Source organism: Temnothorax longispinosus, chromosome 7 (genome assembly GCF_030848805.1).
Source record: "Temnothorax longispinosus isolate EJ_2023e chromosome 7, Tlon_JGU_v1, whole genome shotgun sequence".
In the NCBI taxonomy this organism is placed as follows: Eukaryota; Metazoa; Arthropoda; class Insecta; order Hymenoptera; family Formicidae; genus Temnothorax; species Temnothorax longispinosus.
In genome coordinates this window covers 4011156-4032056 of record NC_092364.1, presented here as the reverse complement: position 1 = coordinate 4032056, position 20901 = coordinate 4011156, and the positions used below count along the sequence as shown (strand labels likewise).

The 20901-nt window shown below is 34.1% G+C and overlaps 3 protein-coding genes, 1 long non-coding RNA gene and 1 pseudogene across 7 annotated transcripts; 2 read left to right on the top strand and 3 right to left on the bottom strand.

Moving 5' to 3' along the window:
- Window positions 1-3365: 3365 nt before the first annotated feature.
- On the bottom strand, window positions 3366-5366 carry LOC139816836 (uncharacterized). The gene is made up of 3 exons (XR_011733093.1): window positions 5218-5366; window positions 4055-4190; window positions 3366-3963 (listed from the first exon to the last, which is right to left on the bottom strand). It is a non-coding gene; the product is annotated as an uncharacterized lncRNA (long non-coding RNA).
- Window positions 5367-9294: 3928 nt separating this feature from the next.
- LOC139817057 (5S ribosomal RNA) lies at window positions 9295-9413 on the bottom strand (annotated as a pseudogene).
- Window positions 9414-10477: 1064 nt separating this feature from the next.
- Window positions 10478-13804, top strand: LOC139815819 (traB domain-containing protein). 4 transcript variants are annotated; one of them, XM_071782996.1, is made up of 9 exons: window positions 10478-10633; window positions 10705-10798; window positions 11009-11473; window positions 12004-12197; window positions 12335-12449; window positions 12532-12668; window positions 12739-13151; window positions 13358-13505; window positions 13613-13752. In XM_071782996.1, the coding sequence occupies exons 2-9, from the start codon at window positions 10789-10791 to the stop codon at window positions 13649-13651; spliced, it is 1521 nt and encodes a 506-aa protein (XP_071639097.1). In that variant the 5' UTR covers window positions 10478-10633; window positions 10705-10788; the 3' UTR covers window positions 13652-13752. The 4 variants fall into 4 exon arrangements, with proteins under 4 accessions (XP_071639097.1, XP_071639095.1, XP_071639094.1 ...); XM_071782994.1 differs by lacking the exon at window positions 10705-10798 and having other exon boundaries at window positions 10497-10649; window positions 13665-13804; XM_071782993.1 differs by lacking the exon at window positions 10705-10798 and having other exon boundaries at window positions 10497-10649.
- Window positions 13670-16505, top strand: LOC139815821 (histone-lysine N-methyltransferase SETMAR). The gene has a single exon (XM_071782999.1). The coding sequence runs from the start codon at window positions 13670-13672 to the stop codon at window positions 14432-14434; it is 765 nt and encodes a 254-aa protein (XP_071639100.1). The 3' UTR covers window positions 14435-16505.
- A 411-nt stretch (window positions 16506-16916) lies between these two features.
- Cchl (Cytochrome c heme lyase) lies at window positions 16917-19002 on the bottom strand. The gene is made up of 4 exons (XM_071782998.1): window positions 18845-19002; window positions 18165-18396; window positions 17719-18077; window positions 16917-17621 (listed from the first exon to the last, which is right to left on the bottom strand). The coding sequence occupies exons 2-4, from the start codon at window positions 18384-18386 to the stop codon at window positions 17387-17389; spliced, it is 816 nt and encodes a 271-aa protein (XP_071639099.1). The 5' UTR covers window positions 18387-18396; window positions 18845-19002; the 3' UTR covers window positions 16917-17386.
- Between the last annotated feature and the right edge of the window lie 1899 nt (window positions 19003-20901).

Genomic DNA, 20901 nt, shown 5'->3' with positions numbered 1-20901 from the left:
TAATACAAATTTGCAAAGAAATAGAACGTTAACGAAAGAGAAATTAAATATTTTTGCACATAAAGTGATACTTAGAAATTACTTCAGTTAAACTAAAATAAAATATATATTTAACCCTTAGCTGGCACTGTGGGGTATTGCTGAAAGCAAATTTATTGATATGTATATGAATACGTTTCGTTTTGCCACGATAGAAACCATATTGAATATTTTAGATTATATGCATAGTAATCGTACACACATTTCTGCATTTTTATTGCATTATTTTCTGAAATTGTATTATAGATCAAAAATCCCGCAAATATCGACTTGATAGATTGCTTATTACCCATCTTTATACCCAAATTGTGGGTACTAAGGGTCTTATCAATGTTTCCGATGTTTCCAGGATCTGTAATACAATTTCAGAAAATTATGCAGTAAAAATGCAGGAATGTGTGCACGATTATTATGCATATAATCTAAAATATTATCAATTGGTAATATTAGTAGTAATATAACAGACGTAAAGATCATGAGCACCTCGGAGTATTTTTGAAGGGTGCTGAAGTGATATGAAGTGCTTATTTTATGCAAAGATCTTTTTATTTGGAAGTGGCACGCTAGAATTCTCAGCGTGTCATTTCTCGGTTCTGACGTCACAATTAATCTTACGTGATAGCGGAAAGAGCCCAAGAGCCTTAATATAATTTGCCTTAATATTTCGCTAAACAACTATTTTAAGCAAAAAAATGACCATCTGCCAAAAGAGTCAAATTACAAAAAAGAAAAAAGAAGATAAAACTGTTCGAAAATAAATTATAAATAAATGTGAATATTTCGTTTTTATTAGGCATTAACTTCTTTTACAATCTAGTTCGCTAGATAATTTTTAAAAAGTAAATTGATTTATATATATGCACATATTGCATATGTAATATCCCAAAAGGGTTAACAAAACTATTCAAATTATCATTCAAGTGTATAGATGGACACATGCGGATATCTTTCCTTCCATTCGTTAACCAAACAGTCGTCAATGTTACAGGATAAGAGATGAAACTCTTGCAGTTTTGGACATTGTTCTAAAATAATGGAACACTTATCAGGTGTAACAAGTTTCGCCCAATAAAGTTGTAACTGTTTTAAGTTTTTGCACTGCGTTAATAATTTCAAATTGTGATCAGTAAGGACAATACACTGTAAAGCAACTAATTCCAGACGTGGCCAGGAAGAAAGTAATCTGTGCAAGCAATCATCAGCGTTTGAGTGATGGAAACTGTAACAAAAATTATATAATTATTATAGTATTCCAAAAAGTGTGCAAATTAGAAATTTGCATATTGTTTCCTCATCATTACAGATTGCTACAACTGCTCCTATTCAGAACAATTTAACATTTTATTTTGCTCATAAAGCTTCCTCTTATGAAAAAGCTTGTATTTTGCTTGATGCATAATTATTAGTATTTATTAGTATGGCTTCCTCATAGAGAAAGCTTTATGAACCAAATAAAATAGGAGCAATGGTAGCGATCGATGTGTAATAATGAGGAAGCAAGTTCCTAATTTGCACACTTTTTTTAAATTTTAAGTTTAACCTTTTTATGAATTGATAGATCAGCTTATTGTTAGTAGCACAAGTGGGGTTTTACAATCGACGCAATGTCAAATCGAAGTTGACTTTGGAAGTTCAGGCTGTACGGTTTATATATGGACTCCGCATATGGACCTTTGATCGCGTGTATATAAAGCTAGGTATAATCAATCAAATCTTATGAAATAGGGGTAGAAAAAACTAAAGAATATAATGGAATTATAAATAGCCTAATATCTCAAAATTTGCGGAAGTTAGAGCTACCACGGACATTTCTCAAAACATTCAAAATTTTTATAAAGTTAAAGAACTCCTTTACCGATCATCGCCAAATTCAATACCAACCTTCCCTTAATAAAATTCTATTGATTAAAAAAAATATAGCCCGATATCACACACACATACATACACACACGCGCGCGCACGTACGGACATTTTGTAAAAATGTGATATTTTAACGTTTTAGAATATTTAGAACACATTAGCAAAGAAAACTGAAAAATTTTTTTTACAAGAAACGAAGCTTTTTCTATGAGGAAGCACAAAGAAAATTAATGTAACTTTTTCAAGATCCTCGAAATGCAAGAGAAGCAAACACAAATATAGTAATGTATTAAGAAAAAAAAATTAAAAAGCTCACACTTACTGGGGAAGGTACACTTTTCGTAAATTCTTACAGTCAGCGAGAACGTCAATATCCTGCGATGTAAGATTAATACAGTCCTCTAAACGTATTACTTCCAAGTTAGGACACAAATTTATAAACTGTATTGCAGCTGTATTTCTTATATAGATTCCGGGTTCAAAATTGAACTCACGCATCCGTTGATTTTTTTGCAGTATTTTGTAAAGACATTCAGGTTTTATACATGTATTACGAAGATTTAAATGTTTCAAACCATTTAATTTCTCAAGATACGAAAATCCTTCGTCGTCTATGCCATATTTACAATAATTTAGATTCAATTCTAAAAAGAGATATGTGTTAAGCATATACAATAATCCCGACAATCACATGTTTCATGTACTTTATATGTATATACATACCTTTCAAATTTACACATATCTCTGAAATTTTAAGTAGGGCAAGATTATTGATAGAACGGCATCTTCCTAATCTTAAGTGCGTCAAACGCCTGCCACAATTATCAAGAAAGTTTTTAAAACCCTCAGCATCAAACGTACTTTTTGTAAGATCTAACTGCTGCAAATATTTACATCTAGATGTAAAGTAACAAAATATATTGCTCATATCGCGTCTTGCCATATCAAAATACTTTATATTGTTATTTTGTAAAGTATAAGAATACTTTTGCGGAAAGTGGACAGTGTATATTCAAACGTTTATAGAGATGAGGGTCTTGTGTCAAATTCTGGAAGCGTCTATTTACACAATTCAAGCGGCATAACGTCATCAGATCCAAGTTTTTTAATATTATTAGTAGTATTTCATCCTGCAAAGATAAAATATAAAACTTTAATACACGAGATGATATTGCAATAAATATTATGAAAAATAGGCTTCTTAGAATACTTTACAGGAAGCTCAGATATATTGAGACGTGATAGCTCCTTAGATTCATCCGAAGAAAGTTTTATACAGTTTGCATAATTCGAATGACGAATTACCTCCATAGATACATTTTTGTGCATCAAATTCTTTCTCAAAATACTCTCCTTAGAAACCCTTCGTATGTAGCTGCAAATAACATCGGAACAAATTTATTTTTATTATTAACAGAATAAAGAAATTTTAATATATTACTTAATGTTGATAATAATACCTTCCATCCCTACAGTATTCCATTATAATGCAATATTCAGAAAAATGTCGTTGCAGATAATTTATATCCAAGTGTGCATTTTTGAAATCTGCTGTTAAATTATGAATATCTTCATGGTGTGGAAAGTACATGCAGTTAATTTCCTTTAACAGATTAGTTAAACTCTTCTCATAATTTCTAGGACGAACCAACTCTGATGTACCGATAAGCATCACAGCATCTAGCTTTGTGTAAAGAGGTATTTTACAGAAATCTGTACCATTGTCTTTAAAAAATAGTCTTAGCATTTTCGTTTTAAAGTCACGCGGGTGTGATAAGGGTGGAGAAAATAATCTTGCTGTCGGGGGTACAATCTCAGACTTATTATCAGTTCCAGTTGTCAATTGAAGATAATAATCTTGTCTGGTATATAAATCAGTTCTTCCCGATTTAAACCACTCATTATAAGAATCAATCTCAGACTTATAATCAGTTCCCCACAATTTAACCCACTCATTATTAGAATCATCTTGAGCCGAAATTTGAATTACGTCTCCAGGATTGTTTCGTGACATTTCGTATATAGAAACTCTGATTGGATATACAGCTTCATGAAACTCGATATCTTCAAAAAAGAAATTATAATTATACTCTCTTCTCAACAAAAGCGTATTTTCTTTAACAATATCTTACTTGTGAATTCAGGTATCACATACCAATAAAATTATTTCCGATCGGTCTTCTAAGTTGATGCCATGGCGGCCATAGTATACTATGATAAGTTGTCATGGATTCTTCGTATTGCCACGGAGTTATTGAAATGTCGATATCATTATTCCATCGATTCAATTTCTGTTTTGAAAAGTCAAAATGTATCAAATGTAGAAAAAATCTTGTAGCATATAAATTTAGATTCCGATTACTTTGTACAGGACAATATAACGGATAACACATACTATGAAATATGTTTCTCCATTGAAACACGAAGAATAAAATAGGATAATTATTTAGTTTAGAGGAGCAACCTTCTATGACCTTGACCTTGACATATATGTATATCATAAGGAGCACTCTCCTGAGTAATCTTCCAAAGGTTTTAGCCGTCATTCGTTATTTATTAAAACGTTATTAATAAAAAAGTTTGAGAAATATAAAATCAATTTGCTGATATGTGTTTATAGACAGTATACATGTGGGCGGAAGAGGAATTCAGCCTCTCCCTTTAGCAGGAATTGACTAGAGTTTCTTTAGTAATTATATAAGAGTTACGACACCGCGTGATAACTCCTGATTGGTTCGCCATTAATAAGGAAGAAGTTAGTGCGAGTGAGACAATGCTATAACATCCAAATGAAAAGTATGAGAATGGGGGGAGGCCGTCTCTCTCGATCGTTCTCTATATAACAATTTTAGGGAGCACTCTCCTGAGTAACCTTCCAAAGGTTAGTCGTCGTTCGTTATTTATTAAAACGTTATTAATAAAAAAGTTTGAGAAATATAATAGTGCTAATTAAGGAAAGTCAATTTGCCGATATGTGTTTATAGACAGTATACATGTGGGCGGAAGAGGGATCAGCCTCTTCCTTTATGTATAATTTTATATATTTCCTTGACTTTCTATTCTATTGACTTTCCCTAATTAATTAGCACTAGGTATATATATATATATATATATATATATATACACCTCGTTATTATACTATATCTATACGGTGTTAAAGAAATCTATTATTCTATTTATATCTTTTGTTAATAACTTTTTAATCAATAACGACGGCTAAATCTTTGGAATGTTACTCAGAAAAGTGATATTGGCTACATATGTCAAAGTTAAAGTCACGGAGGGAAATTTATCTATTTAAATATTCTAAATACTTACCTGAAATGGTTCTTCATAGTTTGAAAATTTGGGTGGTCCAATTATGTCAGGGGCAGTATGAAATACACTGAGATTAGAGTGGATCTTAACGTATCTTTTCTTTACAAATTGATAGATGAAGTCAACTCGAATATCCTCTTTTCCTACGGATTTTCTGCCGATATAAGGATATCGACCACAATTCTCATGATATAAAAATTGGTAATTAGATGCCATATTTTCTCTCTGAAAAAAGACCAAAAATATGGAGAATTATAATCCTTGCTTTTGTAGCATATGCTAAAATACATTATAATATCATATATTTGTAATTATAGCATAAAGATTATATAATCTAAATTCATCTTCCATTCACATTGCTAATACTGACACTATTGTCTGCACGTGTATTACGTAATGTAAACTATAGATTTTTAGTATACTGACTGTGAATATATTGCAGCCCTTGTAGAAAAAGATTTTAATTAACAATACATTGCAAATCTTGGTCTACAGAGAATATAGTGTATATCAATAGTATCTATTTTTAAAATCATTAATTTTCACTGAAACTATAATTTCTTTACTTTTCTATTAACAAATTGTACTATTTAACATATTCTTTTTTATGAAATAGATATATGTATTTATTTATTTATTATAAATACATGGTATAGTATAAATATATGGTATGGTATAGTGTATTGACTGGGTTTATTTTGACTGATTGAGTTTTATATTAATTGAAAGCAAATGAGCTTATAAAAAGTGGTAGATCGGTCTTTGCAGGCGTAAAATGGCTTATTTGTTAAATATCTTAGCAATGGTAAATATCATTTGGTAATTATTATTTGATAGCGAGAGTTGGAGTGTGGAGTCACTTATCGACCGGCGCGCGGCGCGGCGGAGTTTGGTGCACCGGAGTTCGGCCGTCACTCCTGTCGACCCTTAAACATTTAGTGATGCCGCCGATACGAGAAATTTCGAGACGAGACGAGAATCTCTTTTCGAGACGAGATTCTTGTTCCGTCTCGAAAAGTTTGACAAAGTCTCGTTTAGTCTAAATCTCGTCTCGTCTCGTCTCGTCTCGCGGCATTATTATATATTATTATTAAAATAATTAAAATTAAAAAATAGTTTCTTAAATTTTTTTAAAATACTGAAATATAGTTATTTATAAATATGAAATATCGCAAGCACATGCTTCGTGTGCTTTTTTTAAATAAAAATTTAATTTTAACAGTATATAATTATTAATATGTATATCATTATTATATAATTAAATATTTTAAAGAAAAAACAATTCTTCACTTTTTTTTTTTTTAATAGAGAAATGTTTCTTCGCAAACCTTCGATCGCGAGCACGTGTGTTCGCAATGTTCCTTTATCAAAGAACACATGCAGAGAGCACACGTGCACGAGCATCAAAGAAAAAGAAATTGCAAAATTTAAATTGCACCGGAAATTGAACTTGGAAACAAAAAATTAATCAACTAAACTGTTTTCTATCGATTTTTATACTACTTACTGTTTATCAGCAAAACAGGTTTGATTTTTTTCCGTATAATATAAAAAAATCATGAAAGAGAAGAGATGTTGGAACATGCAGTTGTTGGTGTGCTCCCTTGACTGTATAACCATGGACTGGGACTGCCCTTTTTGAATTTTTTGACTACATAACCATGGACCAGTAAAGCTGAGTAAAGCTAGATGGGCAATCCAAAAAGGTACAGGCAACAGTAGGAACAGGGAATAACACAGGCAATACATTTTCAACCTATTGGAAGCCATCTATCAATGCTGTAGCATTGGCCGTGTTCAGTAGACACAACTGTTGAGTTCGTCTTATCAACACTCTGCGTTGATTGGTTGGTTCTAAAAGTAAGAGCCAATCACGTTCGAGTGCTACTGAGCGGCTTGGTCTGCTGAACGCGACCAATGGTGTTCTTTTCGCTGATTGGCTCAGTCATTTCCCGATCAGCGCTTCCGGTTCTTTAGTGGGAGTGAGACAAATGGCGTTTTCGATTTACTACTCGACCCGACTCGGGTCGCATCAATGGACGTGGAATACATACATAGATATGTATGTATTCCACGTCAATGATGCTAGAGTCCTGTATACATGATGCGACCCGAGTCGGTTTGAGTCGCAAATCGAAAACGCTAAAAGCTACAGTATTGGCACAATTCTACTTACAGGAACTCTACATGTGATATAAAAAAAAAGGGATCTTTTTACATCATGGGCTGCGTTCGAAAACTTCATTTGGGTGCACACCATCAGCGTTTGAGGGTCTTTACTTTCATCCTTCTCTCTGCTATAGATATGTCGGAATTCATGATTAATAGAACTTATTCAGCAGATAATGTAGAGTTTGTGTATACATATTTCTTAATACGCTTCTAGTTCATGAGTACGGTTTTTTAGAGCATATTCTTTTTTACATTATTAAGAATGAAGCAAGCCTAGCACACATTTATATTTTAAAGAAAGGCGAAGGAAAACGAAAAAAATAAATGAAAAGTGTGATAAGAACTTTATCGCTTTTTGTATTAGGGCCGGTCTACAATGAGTGTTGTAAAAGTCGTGAGTTGTAAGAATTGACCAATCACAGTCCATTATTCTCCTTGCGGTCGAAGAATAATGAACTGTGATTGGCCAATTCTTACGACTTAGGCCCGGTCTACAATGGATGTCGAAAGTCGGAGTCGTAAGAAATTGACCAATCACAATTCATTATTCTTCGACCGCAAGGAAAATAATAGATTGTGATTGGTCAATTTCTTACGACTCCGACTTCCGACATCCATTGTAGACCGGGCCTTACGACTTACAACACCCATTATAGACCGGCCCTTAACACATTATTAATACCGGGGAAGAAATAAATGGAATGTGGAACGTTACAAATTGACAAAAGAAATTGCGCAAAAGATCTCGACATGTAAGAGACTATATAGCACCGAAATATTAAATTAATATAACTTTGATTATGCACAATTTTATTTTTTTTAAATAGCTGTATGGAATAACAATGACATAAATGAAATACGTTCTCTAACTATTATTATGTACACTAGACACAATAATAGTTTGGCATTGTGCGTGTTGAGTACAAAACTAAATCTATAGTTTTCGCGCTAATACGTATTAAAAGTACTTTTACACTTAAATACTTGGGCATTTAATACTTGATTGGGTAATATTTAAGCACTCTGAGAATTTTTCTAATTGATATATATATTATAAAATATCCCAGTGATATATATATATATATATATATATATATATATATATATATATATACACATATATATACATTTCTTCAAATTCTATATATTTTTTTTTTTAAATTTAAATTTAACTTTGCGTTGGTTCTAGAAAAAGAAAAGATACTATATAATTAACTTAAAGATAATTCTATTAAATATTCCTAAAATTATTTTTGCTACTTGAGAATTTGAGTTAAAAATAGCGACGTAGAACCATTACAGATTAAGTTAAGTAAGGTTTAATTGCCACTTAAGATATAATTAATATACAGTCATCTCCTTAAAATTGGAAGACATTTGTTTTTTTTAGGATTATACAATGGAAGACGACGGTGTTGATGTAGGTACGATAATAACAATGTCGTACTTTGTCTTAATCGTAATACGTACGCTGCACCGATCTCAATGAAAAAACTAGCTCTGTTCGGGTTTCCCGATATCTCGCAAAGCCACGTCTAACAATAAGATGGAAAGTCTTACGGATTTATTCGTTTCATGTGAGGTGACCAAGTTTTACCCCAGCGGTCTTGATGGAACTACGAATTAATAAATTATATACAAATAAATATTACAGAATACAAAACACATATGAAGCAATAGTATGTGTGTGTGTATTCTATTGGTTTTTTACGTGTATTTAGTGTTTTGAAATTTAAACAAACGTCTGTATTTTAGTATAATTTAAGTCACATTTAGCCAATTACTAAATAACTATACTTATTTATAAAGTTAGAAAATCAATTACATGTAAAATTTAAAAATTATAACGATATAAAATAAGCAAATTTTAAGACCACATAAAAGAACTAATAATTAAAAAAAAAATGCCAACAGTACGCGGTGTTCCCAAACGGTCACCCATTTAAGTACTAACCGCGCTCAACGTCGCTTGACTTAAGTGATCGGACGAGAACTTGTAGGTTTGGCGTGATTTGACCGTTGACGAAAGTATCTTTCTTACGAAGAGAAGATATACACTTCTTCATCAATTTTCATGTTACATTTATTATAATATATAATTATTATAATACATTTATAATATAAACATGCTGAACATACAAGTTCTCGTTCTACAGACAGGAAAATTGATGAAGAAGTGTATCCAAGTGTATCTTCTCTTCATAAGAAAGATACTTTCGTCAGAGAGAAGCCACAACTATTTCATTTTCTCTCAGTGTAGATAACAGTGGTCTGGATATAATAAACGTCACAGATTTTGTTACTCGGTCACATTATCCGAGTAACAAAATCTGTGACCATCTGTGACGTTTATTATGTGACAATATTTGTCAACTATTAGTTGATAGTGAAATAGCGCCTCAACTATAATTACACAGTTATATAGACTCCATACAAATAGATATGACAATAACATTTTTTCAGTTTGGGCGATTCTTACTTATTCTACGGTTACAGACGGCCGAATCGAGCAACGCGATTGGTCGAAACCTTACTGTTATGCGGGGTCTACAATGCGAGTCGCAAAGTCGTGAGTCGCAAGAATTGACCAATCACAATCGAATTTGAGGAGAACAATCCACTGTGATTGGTCAATTCTTGCGATTCACGATTTTACGACTCGCATTGTAAGCTACGGTCAACGTGACGCTACAAATGCTTTGGAGCGTTCTTCTTCTCTTTTTTTCTTCATTGAAAGAAAAGAGAAGAGGAATGCTTCGAAGCATTTGTAGCGTCACGTTGACCGTAGCCGTAGACCTAGCATGACTGTTGCATTGGGCGCGTTCAGCAGACCAAACCGCTCAGTAGCAGTCGAACGTGATTGGCTCTTACTTTTAGAACCAATCAATCAACGTAGAGTGTTGGTAAGACGAACTCAACAGTTGTGTCTGCTGAACGCGGCCATTGTGGCGCTACTGCCGCTACTGAATTAAGCCCCGGACACACACTTTTTCGTAACAGTAACAGTAAAGTTTCGACCAATCGCGTTGCTCGATTCGGGAACGTACGGCCGTACGTTTCCGATTCAAGCAACGCGATTGGTCAAACTTTACTGTTACTGTTACGAAAAAGTGTGTGTCTGGGCCCTTACCCTAAATACCCTATACTGGATGGATCCATTCGATTCATTTGACTGCATTTGACATTTGTCTCGATGCTCAATTTCTCCATACGTTATATTTTTCTTCGACTTTCCGTTCGCCGCGTAAGTTTCGCACAAGGTAAATGATGACGGCTGACCTAATTAAAGATAAATTATACATTTATCTGTTGTAGCGACGTGAGAATCTATTTTTGTAAACGTGTCAATTCTCCACGAGGTTAAAAGCATGCAACAGCTCACATCTGTTGCCTAAAAAGATGCATAACGATAATAGAATTTGGTTTTTAAGACAACTCGGAATGTCCTTTGTTTCAGGAACACCTGAAATATGCAACGTTAAATTGTTAGCTTACCCTTTATAACTTATTTGCTTGCAAAAGTTTGGTCTAATATTAGTATACAGTCATGACAGATATTTTAGAAGTATTATTTTTTTTGTTAAGACGAATGCACCATAGAGTTATATGAATTTTTCAGGAAAAGAAATGGCATCCGTACCTAGTAAGGTTGATCATGTCGATGGCGATCAACGGGAGAACGATCTCTTATCGCCCATAGGAGACAAGCACTATGACAAGTACTCGATTGACGAAAGGGGTGATCACAGTACATCGAATGAGTCGCTCATACAAGGAATTAAAGAAATGATTGCTAAAGAGACTGGGCGCAATGTGAAAGGAATAGTTGTCAAACCGTCTGAGCAAAATATGGACAAAGAGTCTGGGCGCAGTAAGAGAGTTACTGTCTGTGGAGTGTCTGAACACATTATGAAAAAAGTGAATGATATAGAATCTGAGCGCGATAAAGCACAATCGGATTCTCAATCAGTGACACAGTCTTCATCTACGTCGTCACCGACGAACTCAGGGAACAGTAGCGACGATGATGGTAAGATGAGCAACATCGAATCCTCTGACAGCGAACTGATTGTTATTGATGAAGGTAATTGTTGTGTTATATATACCTTGAATATTTACCATAAACATATGCGAAATAAACTAAGATTTCTGTAGGTACTTTTGGTATATTAGCATCTCTGGCTGTTGGAAATCAACTGGACAAGTGTCTATAGTTGTGAGCAACACTTTGAAGTAGCTAATAAGCCATGGTCCATCTTTCCTTTTTCTTTTCACGTTGAAGAGAAAAGGAAAAAAAGATGAACTGTGCAAGAAGTTCAGCTAAAACGAACAGGTTTAATGTTGTAAGGTTTCACACTCGTACAAAGTCTTTTTAATCTAATAATGAAATCAGCCATTGCTGCTATTATATCGTAAGGTATTGTCTCAGAGTAGAGTGCTTTAAAAAATGCCAGTAATACAGAAACAATATAGAAGTAAAAAGAAAGTTTTAAGGTCTCGAGGTACTATTGGTGTTTCTTTATTTTTTTTATTTTTTGGTTAACCTAACCCACTATTTAGGTGTTATTGACCATGTATGTACTTATAATACAGAAAATATTGGGTCTAATGTAGATTCCGATGTTCAGAATGAGGAATGTAACGTCAGTGACGCAGCAAGCGAGCTACCGAAAATAAGGGAATATGATCCTACTATTGATAAAAATTTACCGGATACTGTGACATTGTTGACAACACCAGACGGAGGAAAATTGTACCTAGTAGGAACGGCACATTTTAGTGTTGAAAGTCAAAATGACGTGTCAAAAGTAATTATAATATATACATATTTTTGTCATGTTGAAATAAAATCTTAATTTTTAATTTCAAGTGCAAATTTATTGTAAAAATTTAATGTACATATAACGGTATTTTGAAAATAACACTTTTTTCTTCTTTATTAAAGATGATACAGGCTGTGCAGCCTCATATAGTTGTGGTTGAGCTGTGCAAAGCCAGAGTTGGCATATTGCAGATCGACGAGGACGTTATGCTTGGTTACGCTAAAAACATCGATTACCGTGAGTTCCTGTATTTCCTGCATTTGTATAACTCTTCAGCTACTGTGTTGACACATTGCACTACTACTTAATCTATTTACAGAAGCCATGATGCAGACCATTCGGAAGGAAGGATTGTATGATGGTTTAATACACATTTTATTGCTAAGAATGGCAGCTCATGTCGCCAAACAGCTTCGTATGCCACCCGGTGGGGAATTCCGGACGGCATTTAAGGAGGTCAGTATGCAATAATATTAGAAACAGCCTTATCTGTGTACTGTAATTAATTCATTATTGTGTAATTTAGGCAAAAAAAGTGCCAAATTGTATCATTCATCTGGCTGATCGACCAATTAACATAACGATGCAACGTGCAATACGATCGTTATCCTGGTGGCAGACTATAAAATTAGGGTGGCATCTGATAGCAATGAAAGACCCCATTACCCAAGAAGACGTCGAACTCTGTAAACAACGATCGATGCTGGATGAAATAATCGCCCAACTGAAGGAGGAATTTCCGGTGGTGGGAGAAGTATTTGTGAAGGAGAGAGATATTTACTTGACGAATTCCCTGCAGTTGGCCTGTCTACCTCATCGTACTTCTAATCATACTTTCGAACCAGCGCGCGTCGTAGGAGTTGTCGGTTTAGGGCACATACCTGGCATTGTCGAAAATTGGGGTAAAGTCAAGCCTTCCGATATACCACCCATTATGAGGTAATTATGAAAAATGTTGCATAACGTAGTTGCAACACATATAAAATATTTCTAAAATGAAAGCTGCATAGTTATATTTTGTATATATATATATTTTTTTTATTTATTTATTTATACGATTTATAAGCGGTTTGGTTAAACATAAAGTTTAGGAACTCAGATCAATGTATCCGTTACATGTCAATTTACTATTAAATCTTTTACAGAGTACCACCGCCATCGTTGTCGGGTAAAATTATAAAATTGTCCATTAAGGCATCTATACTTGGTGCTATAATTTACATAGGCTACAAAGTTGTACCCACTGTTATCACGTTCCAGTCTCTTAAGTCATCGGTTCAGGGGCTTCTACAGGTTGGTGCCGCACGATAAGGTTACTTTATTCATTTAAGAAAAATCCCTTTCTTAATTATTAAACAATTTTTTTCCCCCTTTATCTCATGCTGCCCTTCGTCTCAAAGAGTCTTTTGGATGAAGACTTTTTTGAGTGTTTTTATTGATACATAATTATAGTAACCATGGAAGCGAATGCTTCTGCCGATGAGTACGAACATACCGTAGCGGATGTTATGTATGTAGTAAATAATATACCAGGACCTGGGATAGATGTAGCAGACTTTGAAGCGGAATACGTGGTGGGTTGTTTGTGTGTGACTGAATGCTACAATTGTTCGTGTACACGCGGTTCGGCTAATTATTCTAACGACCGAATCGTACATGAGAAATTAACCGGTCCGGTATTTGAATGCCATGCTCGTTGCAAGTGTGGGCCAAATTGTGGAAATAGATTAGTTCAAAATGGGCCGTTAAATTGTTTACTTATCAGAGAAGTCGCCAACAAAGGTCTCGGTCTTTTCACGAATAAATTAATAAAGAAGGGTCAATTTATTTGCGAATACGCTGGTGAAGTGATAGGACTGCAGGAAGCACGACGTAGAATTGAAATTAATAAGGAGCGTAACACGATGAATTACGTTCTTGTAGTATCGGAACACGCTGACGATCGTGTTACTGTAACTTGTATAGATCCGAAATATTTTGGTAATATTGGACGCTATGCCAATCATAGCTGTGACCCGAACTCTATTCTTGTCCCGGTCAGGGTGGAGGGAATCGTACCTCGATTATGCCTGTTTGCATCTAGAGATATAGAGAATGTAGAGGAAGTGACTTTTGACTACGCTGGTGGTGCGATGGTTAATTCCGTCCATTGTCTCAGTGATACTCCTTGTCTTTGTGGTTCTAACAATTGTTATCGTTATTTACCACATAATCAGATTTAACAGCTTACATATATTCTTGTGCAAAATATTATAATAAAAAAAAGATTAAAGGCTACAGATTCAAAATTAATATCAAAGGATTTAATATGAATTGATCTTCTGTAAGCAAAAAAAAAACTATAAAGCAAAATTAAACTATGTGTATCAAAAGTTGATATCATAAGAATCAAAGAAAACATCATAGATTTAAATCATTATAATCAAGTATAATTATGTGACACATGTGTAAGTGTGACAAATAACGAACTTATTTCTCTATAATTTTTAGAGAAATATAAGTATATATAAGTATATATATAAAATATACAATATATATGGAAGGCATATTTTATACATGTATATAAAATATGCCTTCACAATTTAATTACTATCAGTTATGTCTCAGTTGTTTTCCTTGCATTGATTAATGCTTCTCTCCAATGAATCAATGTTTTCATTTATTAGTATAGAGGAGGTAGAAACCCATCCAGGTAGAAGCGAGACGTGCTGTACATATCATGTGGTCCAATGATATTTGATGTTTAGGTACCCTCTGTTACTTGATATTTTATGTTCTAAACCGAATATTTTACTATTTCTGCTTCTATTACATTTTATTATTGTTACTTATTAATAAAATATTAATAAGTAACAATAATAATAAATATTAATAAGATAAAAAAATGAAAGAAACATGACGATAATGTTTGTTGTTCATTGTTATAATTAATTTTTCAGCAAATTATTTAATGTGCCAACACGTTTTATACATGTTTTATTTATCCAATCATCAGAATTTAGTTAAAGTTCTATTAAGGGTCGGTTGTTCCAACTTTGTTTATCCTTTACATTAGACAAAGATGGACATATGATTTAACTATTAGTTAGCTTACCAACAGGTTGAAATAACCGACCTTTAAACAATGAAATTTAGTGTAATATATTAGACGTTACATTGAACAATTCTAAATAAGTATTAAATAATAAGATCAATACAGTGTTCAAGAAAGTAAATGTTACCAAAATTGCGAATGTTGGTAAACATTTTACAGCAGCTGCCATTTTTTTTAATATTAAAAACAATGAATGAACAATGAGAATCGAACGTTTCGTCAGTTATAGTATTATAATTATATTTAATATTAAAAATTGTTATGATAAAAATGTCTGGATTATGTAACATCATGTCATAGCTTCTAAAAATTATAGATTATTGTAAGGTCAATTATCATGCATATATCAGTGCTAAAATATGCATATACATAACTGCGGAAAAATAACGGTAACAATTTGGTTTAGATATGATTGATTATAAATTTATATAAGTATATAAAATATAAAACATATTTTTCTTTTTAACAGTTTGGATATTTTACTAGGAAAGATTAATGTTCGTCAATTAATTTATAATTGTCGATAAAGAATATAATATCTCAATAACTACCTATAATTTATATGTATAAACGAAAAATTTGTAAAAACAGATTTTTAATAATCAATCAACAATTAATGTTATATATGTTCTTATTCAGAAAATGAAGTATGATTTTTTGGGTCAGTATTGTCTGATGTATATCATACATTCTAAATTATATTTAAGGGATATCGTTTATAATATTTGGGTATTAGGTATAATGTTTGTATGACTGTGTAAATAGTTAAGGAACTTATAGATGAAATATGATTATAATTTTAAAAAGTTTTGCGTATGAAACTCGTTTTTCGAAACGAACGATTTAAGCTATTTATGTTTTATTAGAAGAGTATCACATATTATTCTTGCATATTTAAAATTTATATTTTTATTCTAAAAATATAAAACAACCTTGTTTGTAATTGCTTGTGATTAGCTTCAACGATACCTGAACCTGAACTTTTGCGGTATAATTAATATTCGATACTTGAGTAGTCCTCAATCCATTGACGAAATTATGTAAACTTTAGTCTATAAGATATACAAAGTTAAATATTCTGGTGATGATTATAAAAATTATAAAAATAAAAGTTGTGAAAAATAAATGGAGCCATATATATTGACAATAAAATAATGTACAGTATATAATTGTTAATAATATCAAATATTAATTATAAATTGTATTTTCAAATTATTTATCTCCTAATTTAAAATGTGTAATTAAATAATTTGTGCAACGAAGATATGAATTGTCTAATATTTTCTGATTGATTTATTGCAACATTTTTTTTCAATGAAATAGTTTGAAGTCCATTCATAAGTGCAATTCTTATATTTTTCTCGCTTTATATGATAAGGGAAAAGGCAGTAATTATTAAATTTTAATAAATAATATAGTCATTAATATGAAATTAGAAATATGCACTCATGAAGAATTAACATCATAATTTACATGTATATACAGTATAATTCTTTTATCTAATCTTTGGATACTTAACGTTAAGGCTTAAATAGAGAATATTCGATGTTAATATTGGCAGTAAGTTCCTAAATGTTACAATATTAACAAAGTAACTCACAATCACAAAATTAAGTATTTAAAAATGTTTTATATGGATCAAATGTACAATACACGATTCAAGTACAATTCTATGATTTAGAACGAATTCGCAATTAAATTCTTTTTCTAGTTTTATGAAATTTTCAGTGATTGTTTAACACTGCAGATTAATTTTAATAGATTTTTGCGTAATGGGCGAAAAAGGTATGTGTACACACGTATATACATATTTGTAAAATATATATGTATATATAAAATTTATTATTATGTACGAATACTTTTTAATCCGCTTTAATATTTGATATTCTTTAAACTAAATATCATGAACTTGTATTTATGATACTTATGGATGTAAATTATGTACAGATAAGTTATATGTGTAACGCGATTTTTCTCACCACACAATAAGCGTTATGTTGCGTGACCATTAAGGCATTAATTATCAATTCAATAAAAGTTTTTCGGGCTAGCACATTTTACATTGGCATTAATTCCCAAACTAATGCACTATGGCAGACACTGGTTCGTCGTTGGATTGGTATCTCCAACGCCACCATGTCACTTTCATCCGATCCCAGATATTCTCCCACGAATCCATCGCAGGTCTCACATCGAGTAACGCGAATGTGTACTTCTCGTTGACTTTCCCACCGTCATAGTAATCAATAATATATCTTACGTCTTTACCACAGCGATCTATGATCCAATCGTGTCGGTCGAATGGCAGTTCATATCTGTAAGTATAATATATTTTGTACAGCACTGTAAAGACTGTGTAGCGACTGTGTAGCTCAAAATTTATAGAATTGAGATTACAATAAAGCAACGTACCCTAACCAATAGCGAATACGCGCACGTGGAGAGTATTTGGACGCTTTTCCACCGAAGCTGCGCAGCTTGGGACTGCCGCACTCTCGCGCGTGAAGGGCCTCCCATTTGAGAACCTCTTGCCACGCCTGTTCGTTATTGGCGTTGTGAATTTTTATTATATCGTCCATATCTTTCTGGCAGATATCTTCGTTTTTCCATCGCCATCCCTTCCTCAGCATAGCATTCCAGAACATTTGTTGGGAGGGATACACCCAAAATTCTCCCTCGTGCCCGGTTGCTTTAGGTATCGACGAAACCTGTCTGTCGGTCGGCAAAGGAAACGGTTGGTCTGGAGCAGGTTGCTGATTTCCCGGTGGCATCTATAATGGTATCCACAAAGGAGATTAATGCTGTATGATTAAACAAGTATTCATTGACCGATAAAAGAAATCTTCCATTATACGTACCATATTCAATGGATTTATTTCACTCGCGTCCATTTTGTCCATCGGACACTCGCTGGCATAATTTATAGTGTTAAATTGACCCGACTTGTGCATGGGACATTCCGGCGGCGGTTGAGTCTGTTTCTCCTTCGTCCTGTGAGATTCTGGCTTGGTGATTTGTTGAGACAACGGTGCTATCACGTCAGCAGCCGATACCGATGCTGCGGTAAGAGCATTGCCCATGTCTGATTTTCTAACAACAAAAAAAGAAGAGAGATATATATAAAAATCTTCGTAAAAGTGTAGAGAAAAGGACAGTCATAAAGTGCGACATAGTGACTAACGACACAGGAAATAAATAGTTCAAGACGAAAACATTCAAGTTTCTGTGAAATAACCTCAAAACCGACGAGGATTATGCAACGGCTTAAATTCCCCGATATCAAACGGAACGTCGAGGTGTTCGTAAAAAGAATATATCTACGAAGTGTGACGGTATATTCTTCGCGATTTCTGTCGGAATTAGTAAAAGTTTTCAGTGATCTTTCCCTCTTTCGGATCTTACTTGTTACGTCGCGAACACAGCTCCCAACGTTTCGACTCCCTTCTCCATTTCACACCCACGCTGTGACGCGATTATGTAATTCGTGATAGAAGTAAAATAAGAAATTTCGCGCGAGAAGTACAAATTAAAGAAATACCTGAATTTCTCGAGCTGCCCCACCTAAGACGAACGAACGAACGACCTGAAGCACGCTTAATTGACGCCGTATATGAGAATAGTAGACCATGGCCAGCTTCACGGTCAGCAGGTGACTCGTCGTGACGTCACACGCTTTCGATACCTCGAGAATCGCGACCAACCCCGAGACTTCGAGAATCGCAACCAGATTCGGAATTGCGGGCATCATTGCGGCCGGAGTGTCGGAGTCGGAGCCGCGTCGCGCGACGCGCAATTCGCGTTGTTCCGCGGATCTTTCGCGATTACATCCCAAAGTGGAGCTCGCGCGCGAAAGATTCACCGTCGGCTGTCTCCTAGGACGTCCGACGTTCGTCGTAGCGGGTTAAATATCTAGCGTTAGCTACGGAAGAGCAGTATAGACTCTCGGTTCGTCGACGTCGCGAGTGGTTGATTAATTTCGAGTTTCGGCGGCCCGCTGCCGTTCGCTCAAAGCCGAGATCGGCATTTCTCATTCTCGCGTCACACTCGCGTGCCTCGATTTACTTTACTCATCAAGCGATGAGCGTGCAATCGTTATCACGTACGTATATGTATACCTCGATCGTCGTTCTGCAAAAGCTCTATCGACTGCGCTCTTCGCGATATTCGGGTGCGAAGCGAAACCGGTCATTTTTTTGTGGACGCTTCGCCTACCGGGACGTTACTGGAGAAGGTAGCAGGTTCGTTTTTTATAATTGAACTTTTTATACTTTCATCTTTTCTTGTTTTCTCCCCGACTTTCTAATTGCATATTAATATCACTTTGAGGGGAAATTTATCCCTAGACAGACTCACTGGGGTAATACGTTACCCCACGCGAAATTCAAATTTGCATCATTTCAGCCAAATTTTTGGTTCTTTGTTTTGTTTTTCGAAATTTTTTTACTGTTTTTTTTTTACTACCGCCAATTGATGACTACTATCGTCTTCCCTATTAAACAACAAACAAAATTATCTATTATAAAGTTTTCTAAGAACATTCTGGAAATATTATACACGCGGTACAAGTTAGGGGTAACGTATTACCCCAGTGAGTCATTCACGTATGAGAAAAATAAGTGAGTCTGTCTAGGGCTATCAGATTTCCTATCCGTTTGTTATTTTTTGCCTAAAAATGTGTTATGCTATCTAAAAGTGTCGAATTTGCAGACGGACCGACGCGGATCTACGGATGGATCGACGCCGACGACGAGCCTGTCGACCGACGATGATAACTGATGATTTGCTAGGGACGGTAGTTCGTCGTGTACAAGGTAAGGTGTTAAATATTATAACATTGATGGAATTGATGGAATTGATGGAATTATGCTCGCTCTCCACGTGAAGAATATCGATGGCGGATTTTGGCACGAGAAAAATAATTGCACCATTGATATATTATTATGCTTAGATACTAATCGTATATTGTCGTTGGTAGTGCAAACGAGCGACAGTTTTGTCAGGTGAACTCCGTGAGATCGTAAGATCGCGCGCGCGACCTGTGCGCAGATATATTAAGCCGCAGTTAGGGCGACAGTTTTGTCAAGTGAACTTCGTGCGACCGTAGTATACTCGCAAACTGATTGGGCGAATGAATTAATTGAAATGTGCGATATAATAAATTTTAGCATTGCAATATAGTAATTGCGATTATTTTCTGTTGTAACTGCGATTGTTGCTTGTTGATTCAAGCAGAAGAAATCACTATGATTGGTTGGACTAATACTATGTATAGTGATTATAAAAATCACTTGTCTAATCAAAGTCAAAATTACGATCTTGGTACTATGTATGCAGTAATAAAATAGGCTTGTAGTAGGAAATAAAAAAAGTGCCGAGAAAAGTCGTGATGTTTTGTAGCGATTGCTCGGCGTAGATGGAGTCCCCCGCGCGTAAATAAATATACGTATGAATACAAAAAAGCATATGTACAAAACCTCGAAGTGCTAAAAAGTCCGTAGATATTATGTCTATGGCACACATTTTGGCGCTACGACGTTTTGTACATATGCTTTTTTGTATTCACACGTATATTTACATGGGATAGACGCGAAATAT